The sequence below is a fragment of the Cherax quadricarinatus genome, chromosome 68, assembly GCF_038502225.1.
Source record: "Cherax quadricarinatus isolate ZL_2023a chromosome 68, ASM3850222v1, whole genome shotgun sequence".
In the NCBI taxonomy this organism is placed as follows: domain Eukaryota; kingdom Metazoa; phylum Arthropoda; class Malacostraca; order Decapoda; family Parastacidae; genus Cherax; species Cherax quadricarinatus.
The window spans coordinates 2,157,716-2,174,212 of NC_091359.1; the positions used below are offsets into that span (position 1 = coordinate 2,157,716).

Here is a 16,497-nt window from a genome sequence, read left to right on the forward strand (position 1 = left end):
CTGCCAGTAAACCCTCCTGAGTCGAAGCTTCCTGGACTAAAGACTCCTCAGCTAACACCTTCGACTCCCCCGACTCCCCTGGGATAGTGACACACGTCTCCTCCTCCGCCACCTCCCGGTCGACCTCCTTGCTCCAGAGATCAGGCCTCCGGCCTCCAGAGGCAACAGAGCCAGGCACCAAATCACACGACTGTTGAATCACAATCGGCGTTTCCAGAATTCGAGGAGCCTGCCTCCTAGGACACTGGGCTGCCATGTGCTCATAAGAGCTGCACAGACGACATGTTTTTCTCTGACCCGCATAGTACACATAAACCTGTGTTCTACAACCGGTCATCGTTACATAGGATGGTATAGGCCTTGTTAAAGACATTTTAAGGGTGTAAGAACCTTCCGGCATTCCTTCATACGGACCATCCCTCCATACCCCCATGGTTGCAGAATGCACTGTCCCATAACTGCGAAAAAACTCCTGTAGTCCATACGCCGTAGCCTCGAAGGGTACATTCCGTACCTTCACCCATGTGTAGTACTTGGAAACATCATGTAACACAACATCCATCGCTGAATTCACACTCATGCGTTGTTCCTGGTACTGCTCGACAATTCTTGTGTAGAAGCCGGCTCTCAGAAATTTCACGAAGATTCTTGACAAACCATTAAGAGCGACGCCATATAATTCCTCGTTGGGGATACCATATGTGTCCCTGATGATGTTAGGGAGAAGTACGTTCATCGTATCTCCACTTAACGTACCACGAACCAGCTCTATGCAGATAGTATTTACTCTCCGTACTGTATGTTCAGCCATTTTGATATCCCAAAATGAGCAGCGCACGTCCACACTACTCAATGGTTGTTGATGTACTGTGGTAGCTCGCCTGAAAGACAGCAGAGGGGTGCTGGGCACAACCGCACTCCACCGTAGTCAGGCAGCGAATGAAGCGTGCAGCCAGCAGTAACAGCCTGGTTGATCAGACTCTGATCCACCATGAGGCCTGGTCACAGACCGGGCCGCTGGGGCGTTGACCCCCGGAACTCTCCAGGTATACTTAGGTACGAGGGTCGAGTCCTGACCCACCTCACTTCTGCCTATCTCTCTCCATAACTATGCAAAATGTTGCTTATAATAGACAATAGTAGATTATTATTATATTAAAACAAGCTCGAAACCCATATGGGTAGTGGAGTAAGGTTGGAGGTATAGAAGCGAGGGTACCGGTGGGCACTGATACAGTAGTCATTTGTGGCATGTACCATAGTTAAAATATTGTTTCCAGGGAGTTAAATGTAAAAATGAGAATAAATTGGAGGTGTGAGTGGACAAGGGTATGTTGATGCATGCCCATGCCCCTGGCAGGTTATTCTCATCTTCATCAATCATGCCCTCCCTCGCTGCCATATTATGCTTGTTAATTCCTCCCTTGGAGGATTTTTCAGCGGAAGTGTGTATAAAGTGTGTATAAGTGAGTGTATGTGGAGGGTGGAGGGCATGTAGAGGTATGACAATGGGTATGCTGCCCACCTCAGCCTGGTGCCCATACTCAGCTACAACCTTCTTCTCAACCCCTGCATCCAACACTCAACTTCATCCATTAATTACCATTGACAACTTTATCTCAGCTACGTTCAAGCTACAAACTATTAACCCACAAACATTGACCTTTGAATAACTATATAGTATATTAACAGTGCATTTTTATGCATTAAAATAAAACAAAATTTCGTTTTCACTTTATTTCAATGAACGCCTTGAGACACAGTGGACACCCTCAAGCAACTGCACATAGTCAGACCTATATTTCACACGCCCTCGTAATTTTAACCAGCATTTAACACAACATATCAACAATAATTCCCACCAAGACAATTAATTTCCTCACAAGTCCGCAAAACTAAATAAAAAATCCATCCATAACAAAAGCTGAGACTTTAGTTGTTGAGTTGAGTGAAGGTGGAGGAGGAGAGGCCGTCTAGGACAACATTATCTTATTATATTAGTGAATTTTGACGCCTGGTGTGGCTCCACACCCACCCTGCACCACCCACACCACACACCCACCACCCACGCCCACACCCACGCCCACACACCCGGGAAATAAGCTACCAGAGCGGTGAGAAGTGGGAGAATAGTGTGAGGGGTGAGGAGAGTATCAGCAGCATCCCTCACACTCTGCCAAACATCATCTGAATATTATTGCTCGTGGTGAGTGTGTGTTGCACAGCCTCTGCTGCAACATGTTGTAGAGGTTCAGGGTTCATGTATGTAGGTGCTGTGCCTGTGTGAGTGTAACTATAACAGTGTAGAGTGTCAGAACACAAGTTGAGGTGATGATCACGTCAGTTCTGGTCTCTCTTTTCTCTTATTTTCTTCTCTTGCACTTGAAGATGATCTCTCATGTGGGCGAAATGTTTCGTCAGTGACGATATTCAAGTGTTGCACCGAATGTCTTGTTTATCATTGTATGTAGAGGCTTCTACATACAATGAAAACTGACACTTGTGTGTTGAGGCTTCTACAATGATGTGTTGAAGCTTCTACAATGATGTGTGTTGAGGCTTCTACAGTGATGTGTGTTGAGGTTTCTACAATGATGTGTGTTGAGGTTTCTACAATGATGTGTGTTGAGGCTTCTACAATGATGTGTGTTGAGGCTTCTACAGTGATGTGTGTTGAGGTTTCTACAATGATGTGTGTTGAGGCTTCTACAGTGATGTGTGTTGAGGTTTCTACAATGATGTGTGTTGAGGCTTCTACAATGATGTGTGTTGAGGCTTCTACAGTGATGTGTGTTGAGGTTTCTACAATGATGTGTGTTGAGGCTTCTACAATGATGTGTGTTGAAGCTTCTACAGTGATGTGTGTTGAGGTTTCTACAATGATGTGTGTTGAAGCTTCTACAATGATGTGTGTTGAGGCTTCTACAATGATGTGGTGAAGCTTCTACAATGATGTGTGTTGAGGCTTCTACAATGTGTGTTGAGGCTTCTACAATGATGTGTGTTGAGGCTTCTACAATGATGTGGTGAAGCTTCTACAATGATGTGTGTTGAGGCTTCTACAATGTGTGTTGAGGCTTCTACAATGATGTGTGTTGAGGTTTCTACAATGATGTGTGTTGAAGCTTCTACAATGATGTGTGTTGAAGCTTCTACAGTGATGTGTGTTGAGGCTTCTACAATGATGTGTGTTGAGGCTTCTACAATGATGTGTGTTGAGGCTTCTACAATGATGTGTGTTGAGGCTTCTACAATGATGTGTGTTGAGGCTTCTACAATGATGTGTGTTGAAGCTTCTACAGTGATGTGTGTTGAGGCTTCTACAGTGATGTGTGTTGAGGCTTCTACAGTGATGTGTGTTGAGGCTTCTACAGTGATGTGTGTTGAGGCTTCTACAATGATGTGTGTTGAGGCTTCTACAGTGATGTGTGTTGAGGTTTCTACAATGATGTGTGTTGAGGCTTCTACAATGATGTGTGTTGAGGTTTCTACAATGATGTGTGTTGAGGCTTCTGCAATGATGTGTGTTGAGGCTTCTACAATGATGTGTGTTGAGGCTTCTACAATGATGTGTGTTGAGGTTTCTACAGTGATGTGTGTTGAGGCTTCTACAATGATGTGTGTTGAGGCTTCTACAATGATGTGTGTTGAGGCTTCTACAATGATGTGTGTTGAGGCTTCTACAATGATGTGTGTTGAGGCTTCTACAATGATGTGTGTTGAAGCTTCTACAATGATGTGTGTTGAGGCTTCTACAATGATGTGTGTTGAGACTTCTACAGTGATGTGTGCCAAGGCTTCTACAGTGATGTATGTCAAGGCTTCTGCGGTAATGTGTGTCGAGGCTTCTACAGTGATGTGTGTCGAGACTTCTACAGTGATTTGTCAAGGCTTCTGCAGTAATGTGTGTCGAGGCTTCTACAGTGATGTGTGTCGAGACTTCTACAGTGATTTGTCAAGGCTTCTGCAGTAATGTGTGTCGAGGCTTCTACAGTGATGTGTCAAGGCTTCTGCAGTGATATGTGTCGAAGCTTCTACATTAACTGTGCTTTTCATTTGTTTCAGTCATGAAATTTGGTGATCTTTAAATGACATTTTTATATTTCCTTGTGAATTTTGTGTCCGTCTCATTGCACTTGCTGTTGTAAGTGAATGATTGTCCGAAAAAATATTTTAATTTTTTCACTTTATATGTCGTCCAATGTTAATTCTTAAATAGTTCTGTATATGATATTATTCAAAATTTTGTACAGCATTGTTTTCATTTGAAGCAGTTGTATACATTATATACTAATTAAGCTCACTCTTTCAGAACTATGTTTGGTGCAGCCTCAAGATAAGTGGAAACCATGGGGAAGAAGGTGATAATGGATATGGTCATGTTAACTAGTGAGGGATTATGACCTTGGACCCCTCCAATGCCACATCCATTGAGCACAGTGTCAGACAACATAAAGCCAGGCGCTGTTCTGTCCTGGTGTGTGGGCTCTCTAAGCTGCTGCTATGGAGGTTGCCCATGTGCTGCAGCTGCTGGTGCTTGTGCTTCCCAGAAATCAGGATCGATACAGAAATCATGCTAGTGTGAAGTGATCATCTTGAACCATGTGAAAATGGTAGAACCTCAACAGAAAAGGGTAAAGTTGCCCCCCTCTGGGGATGACAGTGGGGGGCAGCTGCTACCGAGGAGGGACCTGGAGATCATCCACGCTCAGTTGATCCGTAAGTGTCTGTGTTCCCTGCAGCTGCCCGACATCCTCCATACGTTATCCGTTTGCAACGACTGTTTCTCTGTTCATCCGGTGGCCCACATGCTGCGGCTGCGAGATGAGACACTTCTCTACATCAGCATGCTTACTTTGTTCTTTGAAGTCTCCCTACGACAACAGAGTCGAGGCGTGTTGTGTTCTCGCATAAGTGAGGTAGTAGCAGCAGGGGCAGATAATGAAGGTGCAGTGTTAGATATACTGTTTGGCTTTGTGGCCTCAGAAGATAAGTATGTCAGTTATTCTGCCTCGCGTGCATTGTCTTCATTGCTACTTATGTTACGTGGCCGAGCAAGTGAACTGGTGCTAGAAAAGCTTGTGGAAAACCTGGCTGTTTCAGTAAACCTTATAGAAGTTGGTCATTCAATTGAAGTGGTTAGAAGGGTTATAGAGTGGAAGGACCTAGATGAGCACCCTTTAGAAGGAACTGAATCAGACTCTGGTCAACCCTTAGAATGTGCGAAAATTACTTTGACTCCTGCAGACACTCAAGGAGCAAATGAAGTTAAATATGTTGCCACCAAGAAGCTTGACTGCAAGTGGTTCCTCTTGGTGGCAAGATTAACACAGTTAGTGAATGAGTTTACCATGGAAAGAGAACATGTTATTGTATCATTTTTAACATTGTGGGAGTCTCTGATATCAGTGAAAGCAAATTTGTCAGTGACCGATACAAAAGAATTTTACTCAGGATTAGAACGTCTTATGACTCCGTTAACGCGACACACCCATACTGTGGTGTGGCGTAAAGTGCTTGATCTTTATAATGAGGTCTTGTGTTATGGGAGTACGCTGGCCCTCCAGGACGTATTAGCAGAGGAGCCCTGTAACTTGGCCCACCTCCTGATCCGTGCTGTCAAGGATCGTAGATTCCTGGAGTGTGTGCCTTGTGGAGGGTCAGCGGGAAATAGATCTCAGTCAAATCAGAGCCCCACACTGGATAGCAGTGCTGGACCCAGCTCGGGAACAGCAAGTGGCATGGACCAAGGTGACCGAACAATACTACATAAGGTGGTGTTGGTTGTATTGAAAGCTATAGCAGTTACTGTGAAGGAGACTCGGTGTGATTCTTCCTCTGAGAATTCCTCGCGGTCTGGTGGCTCTGGATCGGAGGATGTGGATATGGCCATAATTGAACGTAGCTTAAGAGAAGTTGTTCGCAAAGTAGATGATTTTGTGAAATCTAAATTGCCATATCACCCTGAGGCTCCTATGGCAGAGTGGATGGTGCGGCTCTTTGCCGATCAAGATGACTGGCTGGTTGAATCTATGGTGTGTGGCCTCGATATCTTCACTGGTCTAGGCATACGGATCAGGTAATATTACTGTATACCCTGTGTACCCTCCCCTTTCTTAGATCAAACTAAGTTGCCTCCCATGAGGGCTCCCCCATGAATTTAATAATAATTATGAACAGTGTTTCTTTTTCGGGTTACCCTACCTCGGTGGGGGACAGCCAGTGTTAAAAAATTAATAATAATACCAAATTATATAAAAACACTGAAATGCTCTTACAAACGCTCTTTATAATGCTCAGCAAAAACCATGTGGAAAAACAATGTGATGGCAGTGTAATGCTTGCAGCAGTCAGTATAACTAGCCAAGTGATTAGTTCTCTTTTAATCTTAGTTAAGTTATAAAACTTTTCAGTCATAATAGTGTAGAGTTTTGTAATGAAATCAGGATACATTATATTGCTTTAAAAAAATAGTGTAATCTGTGCACTTAAGAGTAGTTGTAACGTAGAAAATAAAAAGTGTACGAGTTAGGAAAAAATGCAGAGGACATCTCAATAAGATTTAAGAATAGAGTGGAATTTTTGTATGTGAATAACTATTATCTTTTGTTGTTGCAGACAACAACCAGAGCTTCATGCCTGCGTCAACCCTCACACCACTTTTCTTGAGTTCCTTGAGACCATCTACCTGGAACATGATGTGCTCCTTGACCTCTTAGTGTCTAATGAGACCTCCTTCCTCCTCTACCTGCTTCGCTACCTCAAATTTATTCGCCGCAGCTGGCGCGAATTTGCGTCTCACTGTGGCCGTCGACTGGAGGAGGTCATGACTGTCCTCATACGTCTCCGTTTTGCCATTGATCGTCTGGTATCCAAAAACCTCTTTCCATACAATATAAATCCTGTTCTCAAACTGCTACAAAAGTGCGAGGAACTGTACGAGGTTGGGGAGCATTAGTCCCTAGTTGAGGTTAAGGAGTACGTGTGTTATTTTTAATGTCAGGATTTACTGCATTTTGTATGTGAGAAAAATAGATGGTGGTTTATGATTACATCAGGGGTGTTTTCTTGACCCTGTGTTTTCCCTGCCACTTGTTGAGAGTAGCAGTAGTGGTTGGTGCGTGGTATATCCTTGACAAACTATTAGTGGGTATGTTAAACAATTTTACTTACCATAATGTACCTGGAGATCAGTGGAACTATGTGCTTAATTGTCATTCAGAAAATAATTTTAACTTGGGTTGTCTACATTACTGTTTTCTGTTTATTCTGCAGATTTGTCTTCCATATTCTGTATGTCTAAGCCTGTTTCCACTCTTGCTAGTTACCATAGTTGGTTGATAAATATTTCCATAATGGAAAGATCTAACTCAGTGACTAGATTCAGGTGATGGTTTGAGTCCTTACTTTACAAAAATATTAATATTCTGTGTAATAGACATCATTCATTTAGTAAAAAATGCAAGCTGATAGCCTAGGAATCATTAAATTAATATTGTAGGAAACACTAAATAATTATCTGCTCTATTAATTGGATTTGAAACTTTGTGTGGTGTTTAATTTTCTTTAAGCACTTTTTGAGTCTTTGAAAATTGGTTATAATTATTCAGACATTTGATGGTACCCCTTTTATCATATTTATTAGTGATAAAAGAGTTGAGGGACAAAGATTTAGTGTGAATTTTTTTAGGACATCTTGAGCTTACAAATAATTGCTGTCACATTTTTCTTGCATGCTGTACTTGTGTGCATTTTCTTGCTGCATACTATACACACTTCAAAAAGAAAAGGACTAGTAGTTGTTGATCATTTATTTTGTATTAGACATTGAACTGTGGCACTTAAGTAGATCACCAAACTGTTGAGATAGGGAGCTGTGTTTTATGTGGTTTCAGGTAACACATTTACATTCCCTAGCATAGGAAGTAACACCAAAATATAACTGTAAGGAGAGTGAAGACTAGTTTAGGTAAAGGAAAATAGTCCAGTGAAGTGAGAATGAGATGCAGTAATATTTCTTTAATTATATGTATTTAATTTAATTTTTAAGTAAACCTCTTGCCAGTTAGTTTTTTGTTTTTAACCAGCTGTCTCCCACCAAGGTAGGGTGACCTAACAAATAAGAAAATACTTTCAGTGTCACTCTCAATCAGTCTTGCCAGAAGCATGCTGATATTACAGTTCAAATACCCATCCAAACTGCAACATCCTTACTCCTCCTCTAGAGTGCAGGAGTTAAGTTTCCCTGAATCCCTTCATAAATGTTACCTCGTACACACTCCAACATTGTAAAAGCCACTTGTCTCTGCTCCTGTCTAACATGCTTGCACAAGCCTGTTAGATATCCATGCCCTTAGTATTCAAAAATCTTCCCTCCCTCCAACCCTTCCTAAGATGACCCTTACCCCTCCTTCCCTCCACCACAGATTTATATAACCCTCCTAGCCATCATCCTATTATTGCAAAAGAAACCCATTTTTTTTTTATTTTCTTCTCATTTATTTTAGATTAGACATTTTTTCTAGTTTGTATAGAAAGTTAACTGCATCTTTTCCACTTTATTGATAATCAAATCAATGTGCAAAATTTAAGTAATGTTTAAAGTATTACTGGTGGATCTTTTAAACTTATAAGCATGAAAAGATTGCTAACAGATTAAAATGTTTGGTTCTGCCTTTATCATGTAACCTCTTGTTTATGAAGACCACACTTAAAAAGCCTAGATTACTGTACCTGTTAACCATTGTTCTGTTCAAGGCTGCTGGGGAAGAATGTATTAACTCGCCTGTTAACCATGGCTCTCTCAGGCCAGAAGAACCTCTTAACTATGGCTCTCTCAGGCCAGAAGAACCTCTTAACTATGGCTCTCTCAGGCCAGAAGAACCTCTTAACTATGGCTCTCTCAGGCCAGAAGAACCTCTTAACTATGGCTCTCTCAGGCCAGAAGAACCTCTTAACTATGGCTCTCTCAGGCCAGAAGAACCTCTTAACTATGGCTCCCTTTGAGACCAGGAAGAGAACCTACTGTGGGTCTCTCTGAGGCCAGAAGAGCCTGTTAACTATGGCTCTCTTTGAGGTCAGGAGAAGACCCTCTTAATTATGGCTCTTTGAGGCTGGGGAGGTAGGGAGAGGAAGAACCTTTCAATTATTTCCTCATTGGGTCCTGGAAATAGAACCCATTAATAATGGATATATGTATAGGTTACAAGAGAAAGTGTATATTCATCCTTGTATACCTTTGATTTTGTTCACTGCCATACCTTCATTTTTTGTAGATAAACAGATTTTAAAATTTTTAGTTATAGTACACTAGTATTTTTTTCAAAGAAATGTCTGTCTTATTTTTACAAACAGTTACAGTACAGTATATTACTAATTTCTTTTCCTGTTTTTAATTGAAAATTGTAGTAAAGGTCCAAATTTTACCAAAATTTGTGTTATGCTATTTCAGAAATGTATAGAGAGAGACTAGCCAACTCTTATCACAACTGGGTCACAAATGTATCTGCTAGGTAATGTACATGTAACTGACCAGGTTGTTTTCATAGTACCATCTGTTAGCATGAAGTTGGAGCTGCCTAACACGGAAGTAATGTTAATGTTCTCTGCAGGATTGAATATTACTGTGCTTTTTCATAGTTCTTCAAGTGTTTACTTGTAAAAGCCAATATTATATATACGGCCATGTAGCGTGTGAAAATTGTCTTTACGATGAAGATAACGATTAATTGAAATAAATGTCAAGTACAAATTTTTTGTAAAAAAATAACATGTTGAGCATTTAACTCGTATACTATTACTGTACCTTGTACTAATTGTGACATCACTGGTGTTTAAGCTATGATTATTTTTTTTAGTTTTTTAGATTTTTTTATTTTGCAGTTGGCTCAGTCTTGTTCTGATGCTTCTCTTGCATTATTCTTGTGGAAGTAAAGTCTGATAATGAGCTATGAGAGAGCATCGTTAGTGAAAATCAAAGGTTTTCACTACTATTCAAATTCATGTTGTTCTCCAGGCTAGTTTTTGTGTATCTTGTATATTATAATTCAAGAAGACTCATTCTACACACAGTCAACATTGCAACATACAGCACTATATTTTTTTCCTGATTCACAAGCTTCCAGCTCATTACTAAGGAGTGGAGTTAATATATGTGGGAATCATTACCATCATTCAGTAAAGCTGTGTCATTCCAGACACTAGACAGTTGATTGATAGCTGGTTCCTGGGTGATACTAGTGTGGGTAGTCAGTACACTATAATTGCTATAAGACTTCTTTTCAAGTAAGATTGATCCCATTTAATAAGATCTGTGTATACCTGGAGGGTGTTCCAAGGGTTCCCTTCCCCTCCACCACAGTCCATGACCAGGTCTCAGTGGATCAGGGCCTGATTATCCAGGCTCTTACTGCTGGCTGCACACAAACTTAACATACGAACCACACCCCAGCTGGTCAGGTAATGACTTTAGGTGCCTGTCCAGCTCCTCTTGAAGACAGCCAGGGGTCTGTTGGGAGGCAGTTGAACAGCCTAGGGCCCCTGCCACTTATAGTGTTGTCTCTTAGTGTACTCATGTCACCCCTGCTTTTCATTGGGGGGATGTTGATTGTGAGATTGATCTCTGTTGCACAGCCTTGCCTCACTTAACGACAGAATTAGTCACTAAGCGAGGAGCATACTATAATGGTAGTGGGTTTATGTCAACCATCTTTGATACTGTTGTAATGTAACCTTTGCACAGTTTATAATATTTCTGGCATATTTATTAATGTTTATACATTAGTGTACTGTATATTGTAATAAACAGAATAGAGGAAATCAGCTCTAATATACATAATTTACGTATACATACTGGTCAGAGAGTCTATCATAAGTCCAAGTCGGTAAACGAGTACATCGCTAAGTGAGGAGAGGCTGTATAATAAGGTTAAAGATGTTTCAGTGTTTCAAACATGGGGAAATGCATATCCTGACATTGTTCCACTTGAAATAAAGGTAATTTTTTGATCTTCTAAAGTTATGTACAAGGTTTACTTATAATTGTTTCAGATTGTAACATTCCTTAAAACACAGAAATAAGAGTCAGTGGGTTATATACTGTATAAGGTATAGTTGTTTTTATTATATATTTTTTACTTATGGTTAAATTCTACTGTTAATATCATGAAATTTTTATAAATTTTGGATAAATAAGTCATGTTTGTCACTTGCACACCCTGTTTGCTGGTAGGAAAGATGGTGATGGGACAACAGCTCCTGATTTCATTATTTACTTACGCTTGCAAGGCATACTAGTATGTCGGACACAGTCATCACGTGTAATTAACCATGATGCAGTGTGTGGATTCTCCTGGCTGTAGATTTTTTCAAATGTATTAATGGATTGTAGAAGACCCAGCGAATTGTGCTGAGGTCAAAAATAGTGGCAGGTGGCAGATTTGAAGGTACAAAAAATTCCCAGTGCCAGTACGTTGGACACAGTCATCAGTTGTTTACTAGTATGCTGGACACAGTCATCAGTTGTGTACTAGTACATTGGACACAGTTTGAAGGTTAAATCAAGGTTTTACTGTAATATAGTAAATAATCTTTATAGTGGTTACAAGAAATAACTGGATACATCTCAAAGACCACTTGGAGAACTGTATTTGAAACTATTCAGTAGTATACATGGGGCTGAATTAGTGGCTTGAATTAGTTTGTTTCTGTTGAACTTATCTTGTAGGTTTCCAAGGCAAAATATGCCTAGACTACCTAGGTAATTTTGAAGAAATTTTCCTGCCAGTTGCTAAGATAGTAGTAGTATTGTTTTGCCATGTTTCATATTAGTCGCTCACCTCGGAGAATTGCAGTCATTACCTTTACTCTGTTACTTGCTCTTCTCTTCATTGCTGTTTTGTACTGGATAACTTGGAAGATAAGCAGTACCACGTGCAAAACTATTGTACGAGGCTCAATTGGACGGGTACTTTAATTTAAAAGTGTTTCTTTGGGATCTTTATTGCTCGAGGGTGTGGAGATATTTGGCATCTTAAAATACCGGGGTAAGAACCATGTTGGAAACATTTGAGAATATTCTAAATGTAACATCCTTTGGCAGGAGATGTAGAGGGTGCATTATATCTGTGCTGTGTAATGGAGAACATTTAATAGTCTAGCAACAAAATTTCAGAAGAGATTTTCTGGCTTGAGCAGCAACTAGTAAACTTCGGAAAAGCATTCTTTTCAATATTGTGAACTTTTAAATGGGGTCATCACCTACAAGATTGGAAATTACAAATTTCAGTTGAGATTACAGGTTCTTCTGTAACATTTAATATACTTACAGCAGTTTTTGGCTACTTGTTTAACAAAACTACATTTTAAAGAAGTCTGTAATTTATCAAAAATATAATTTTTTATAAAACAGTATTTGAATTACTTGACTCATAGTGTTTTCACAAAATACTAAAATAAAATATTAGTAGAGTAAATATTACATATGTAACGAATGATGCAGTAAAATTATGCAGTGTAATTTTTATACTACATGCTTGCTGGATATTTTAAAGAAAAATTCATTGCTATCAGGCTTGCCATTTTTTTTTTTTTTATCTGTTTGGGTGTTTTTCTTTTATATATAAATTTTTAATTGAAAAAATTATACATTTATTTAAAAAAAATTGTTGAAGTAAGTTCTGGGGATACAAAGAATGAATTGTCCTGTACAAAACTTGAAGCAATTATACCACACCTTACCCTACCTCGTTGCTCCTTCTTGTAACTTTTATTTTATTGCAGACTAGAGACCTGATACAGGCTTGCTGCAGCCATCATTATCTTAGGATGATAAAGAAAAGGATAATTTCAATTTATACATGTTTGACTAAAAACTATGTGAATGTTTGATGAGAGGGAAGTATTCTACAGTATATTAAATTATTACTAAAAGGTTTTTCTTAATAATTTGAATATAATTTGTGTATAATTTATTTTTGAGGGTTTGTATTTCTAGTTTAGATAAATGGAGTGATTCCTGTCAGTGGGACATGAAGGGATTTTTTGTAATTAAAACTAATACATATGACTTTTCAAGTACAGTGGTCCCTCGTTTTTCGTAATTAATCCATTCCTGGAGGAGCTACTATAAACAAAATTTACGATTTGCGAATCAATTTTCCCCATAAGAAATAATGTAAATACAATTAATCCGTTCCTGACACCCAGAAGTATTAAAACAAAAAATTTTTTTACATGAAATATACATGTAGTACATAAACAATACAATGGGAAATGATGAATGAAACATTAACAGCATAACACTTACCTTTATTGGAGATTCTTCTTAGTGTATGGGAGACTGGAGGAGGAGAGAGATTGGATTATTTACAGTTTGGAAGGGGAATCCCCTTCCAGCAACACCTCAGGTACCAATTGCTTCTCTGGGGTTGCTTCTCTTCTCTGTTTCTTAATGCCACTAGGACCACCTTGAGAGTCACTCTAGTCCTGTCTCGCAAAGTAACTGGAGAGAGAGCTCTGTTTCTGGCATCTCTTTAACACTTCCCTAAAATGGCCCAAGACTTTGTCAATGTACATATTTCTCACCTTCTTTACCACAGGCTTGGCACTAGGAGCTTTCTTTGGAGCCATGGTAGCTTATTTAGTACTTGCAAGCACTAAAATGAGTGGAATATTATGAAATATTTCGTAGGAGCACTTGAGGGGACCTTCACTCGCTGGTAAACAATGCCAGACTGGCTGGGTAGGGAGGCTGCCCCGGCTCACACCTTGCGTACGCGTCCCGGACGAACTACTATTCGCGAGTCAACCTATGAAAAGCGAGTCCATGTTTATACGAAAATACCCCTTTGATTAGCGAAATTTACGATTGCCGAGAACTACGAAAAGCGAGGGACCACTGTATTAATCTATCTTCAAGTACTGATATTTCTTGAAATAATCTTTATGTTCTGCAGACCATGTTCTTTGTTAGTTGAGTTAGGAAAGTGTTGAGCCACTGGTGGCAGGCATATCAGCTCTCTTATTGTTAATTAAACTAGGTGAGCAGTCTACCTAGTATTTCCAAGCACCTTTTGATCTCTCACTTGAATGCTGATGAATTTCTACGTTGTCATTAAGTTCATCATTATTTATAGTGAAGGTATCAAAATGTTCACAAATTATCTATTGTCTCACGTTGCAGTATTTTCTTTTGATACAGAATGATTATTTTTTTATTTATTTTAGAAATTATTTATTAGTGAGAATTGAAGCCTCTTTGCAAATATCTCTTTAGACAGGTGAGCGAGTGTTATGTAAAAGTGTGGATGTGTTCAGAAAGGTTTATTCACTAGATTGAAGACTTGATTCAGTGAGTTGCATCGTACTGACTTAATCAAGTGAGCAACTGCCCATTGAATCATTGTGATTTTCTGAGCATAAATATTACTAACCACTGTGTATGAAAGGCATGTTCTCAGAAAACAAAGCTCTAGTCTGTAGATATGTGCCATGGACCATTAAACCAACTAACAGAACTCTTCTTCAAATATATTTGAAAATGACTGCTGGATCCCTAATACCTGTGTCGAGATGCATGTTGATTCAGATATTATGGAAAGCTTATTCATTGGTAAACCAGGTACAAGAATGGGAAAAGGCATATTTAACATACTTAGATGAACTTTGTAAGGAAAAACTATTCTGTAGTGTGTTTAGGGTAGTTACTGTATTAGGATGAGGCATACCTGCAAGGCCTCCACAGTAATGTCATTGACTGACAGTTGTGCACTATGATACAAACCATAGATAAAAAAAATTAATGGTAAGATTTAATTAAAAATTATGATAATATTTAATTTTTTCAACTTATAAAAGCAGCAAACTTGAGAAAAAAAAGTGTTTAATAAAGCAAGGCTTGCATTTTAAGGACAAAAAATCATACCAACATATAAAATCTTTTAAAAAATGAAATGGATATAGAGATGTTCAGCGGCTGAAATAAAACAAAAGATGTCTATAGAAGAGGTTCAGTTTGCACTCTATGATACAAGTAAGAATTGTATTGATTTAAGCAATGAATTTATAATTCAAACTAATACACTCACATAGGGCAAGTTACTTTACCTTTACAAATACATGTAGATAATTCACAAATTTGAGATCAAATTTTACGCTGTATTTCGGTCCATCTTGAACCATCATAACTTGATAACTGTACAAGATGGTCCAAAATGATGTACTGTATAACATTACCTATCCAGTTTTTGGGATAGTCGCGAATTGTTCCAGCCATATTAATGTGACTTTTCTGGACTTTGTTTTATAAATAATATTGGTTCAGATTTAATGGAAACCTCTGGTTTTGTGATGTTTGCTGTGAATGCTATTATTATGCAATACCTAAATAACAGAAATATAGTAATAGAATACAGGTACTGGATGCAACCATCCACCAAGAGGTCTAGAACATGCAAGATAAAGATAAGAAGTAGGCAGACATAATTGGTGCAAGACCCGGAGATCCCATCATTAAAAACGTCTAAAGTTACACACATCTGCACTTACAAATAGAATGAATAAGTCTTCAACTGGTGAGCTGCAATATTAATGTGTGTGTGAAACATAACCATCTTTTACCGTATTGTATTTCTACATTTACAACTCATTTGTAAGCTAAATATTAGGAATGCAATGCATTTGTAAATTGGGAACAACCCATACAGTAATCATTACCTCAGGATTATTATATTCTTAAGAAAGGAACAACGGGGCAGAAGCGATGAATAAAACTACTGTATTTTCTAGAATATTTTTTTGATTACAAGAGTTTGTTATGGTGAGAATGTAATGTGTTGTGAACCTGCTGGGCTGATTTTTATTATTTGTTAATGAAATGGATGTGTGTATCTAATTGTTGAGAGGAAGATTCTGTTCTCTTATATATACTTTGCAGTGAGGATGAAGAACATGCTCTCATTTTCATACTGTGTATTTTTTTAATAGATTGAAATTTAATAAAAAAAATACTTATGAAAACTTTTATCTTCCCTAAATAATGAAAACTTTTATCTTCCCTAAATAATACAATGGACCCCCAGTTTACGATATTATTTCATTCCAGAAGTATGTTCAGGTGCCAGTACTGAACGAATTTGTTCCCATAAGGAATACTGTGAATTAGACTAGTCCATTTTAGACCCCCCAAACATACACGTACAAATGCACTTACATTAATACAATTACATAATTGGTCGCATTGGGAGGTGATCGTAAAGCGGGGGGCCACTGTATATCTAATGAATAGTATTTTGTTTCATACATTAATATAATCCTTATTTAAGCTTCAAGCTGCAAGCCTTTATGTATAAGGCATGAAGATAAAGGCATGAAGATAAGCTGGCAGTAATATCACTCTTTTATTGTACATATAGGAAAAATAATGTTAATGGTATTCATATTTTGGTTATAGAAAAAATATTGTGAATTTTGACCTGAGAATTGGAGAAAGGTGTCTTC

At 38.7% G+C, this 16,497-nt stretch overlaps 1 protein-coding gene across 2 annotated transcripts; it reads left to right on the forward strand.

Moving 5' to 3' along the window:
• Positions 1-948: 948 nt before the first annotated feature.
• Positions 949-16,015, forward strand: lin (protein lines homolog). Of its 2 annotated transcripts, none has more exons than XM_070099587.1 (3): positions 949-1,056; positions 4,313-6,079; positions 6,619-16,015. In XM_070099587.1, the coding sequence occupies exons 2-3, from the start codon at positions 4,611-4,613 to the stop codon at positions 6,956-6,958; spliced, it is 1,809 nt and encodes a 602-aa protein (XP_069955688.1). In that variant the 5' UTR covers positions 949-1,056; positions 4,313-4,610; the 3' UTR covers positions 6,959-16,015. The 2 variants fall into 2 exon arrangements, with proteins under 2 accessions (XP_069955688.1, XP_053645767.1); XM_053789792.2 differs by lacking the exon at positions 949-1,056 and adding an exon at positions 1,647-2,206.
• The last annotated feature ends 482 nt before the right edge of the window (positions 16,016-16,497 follow it).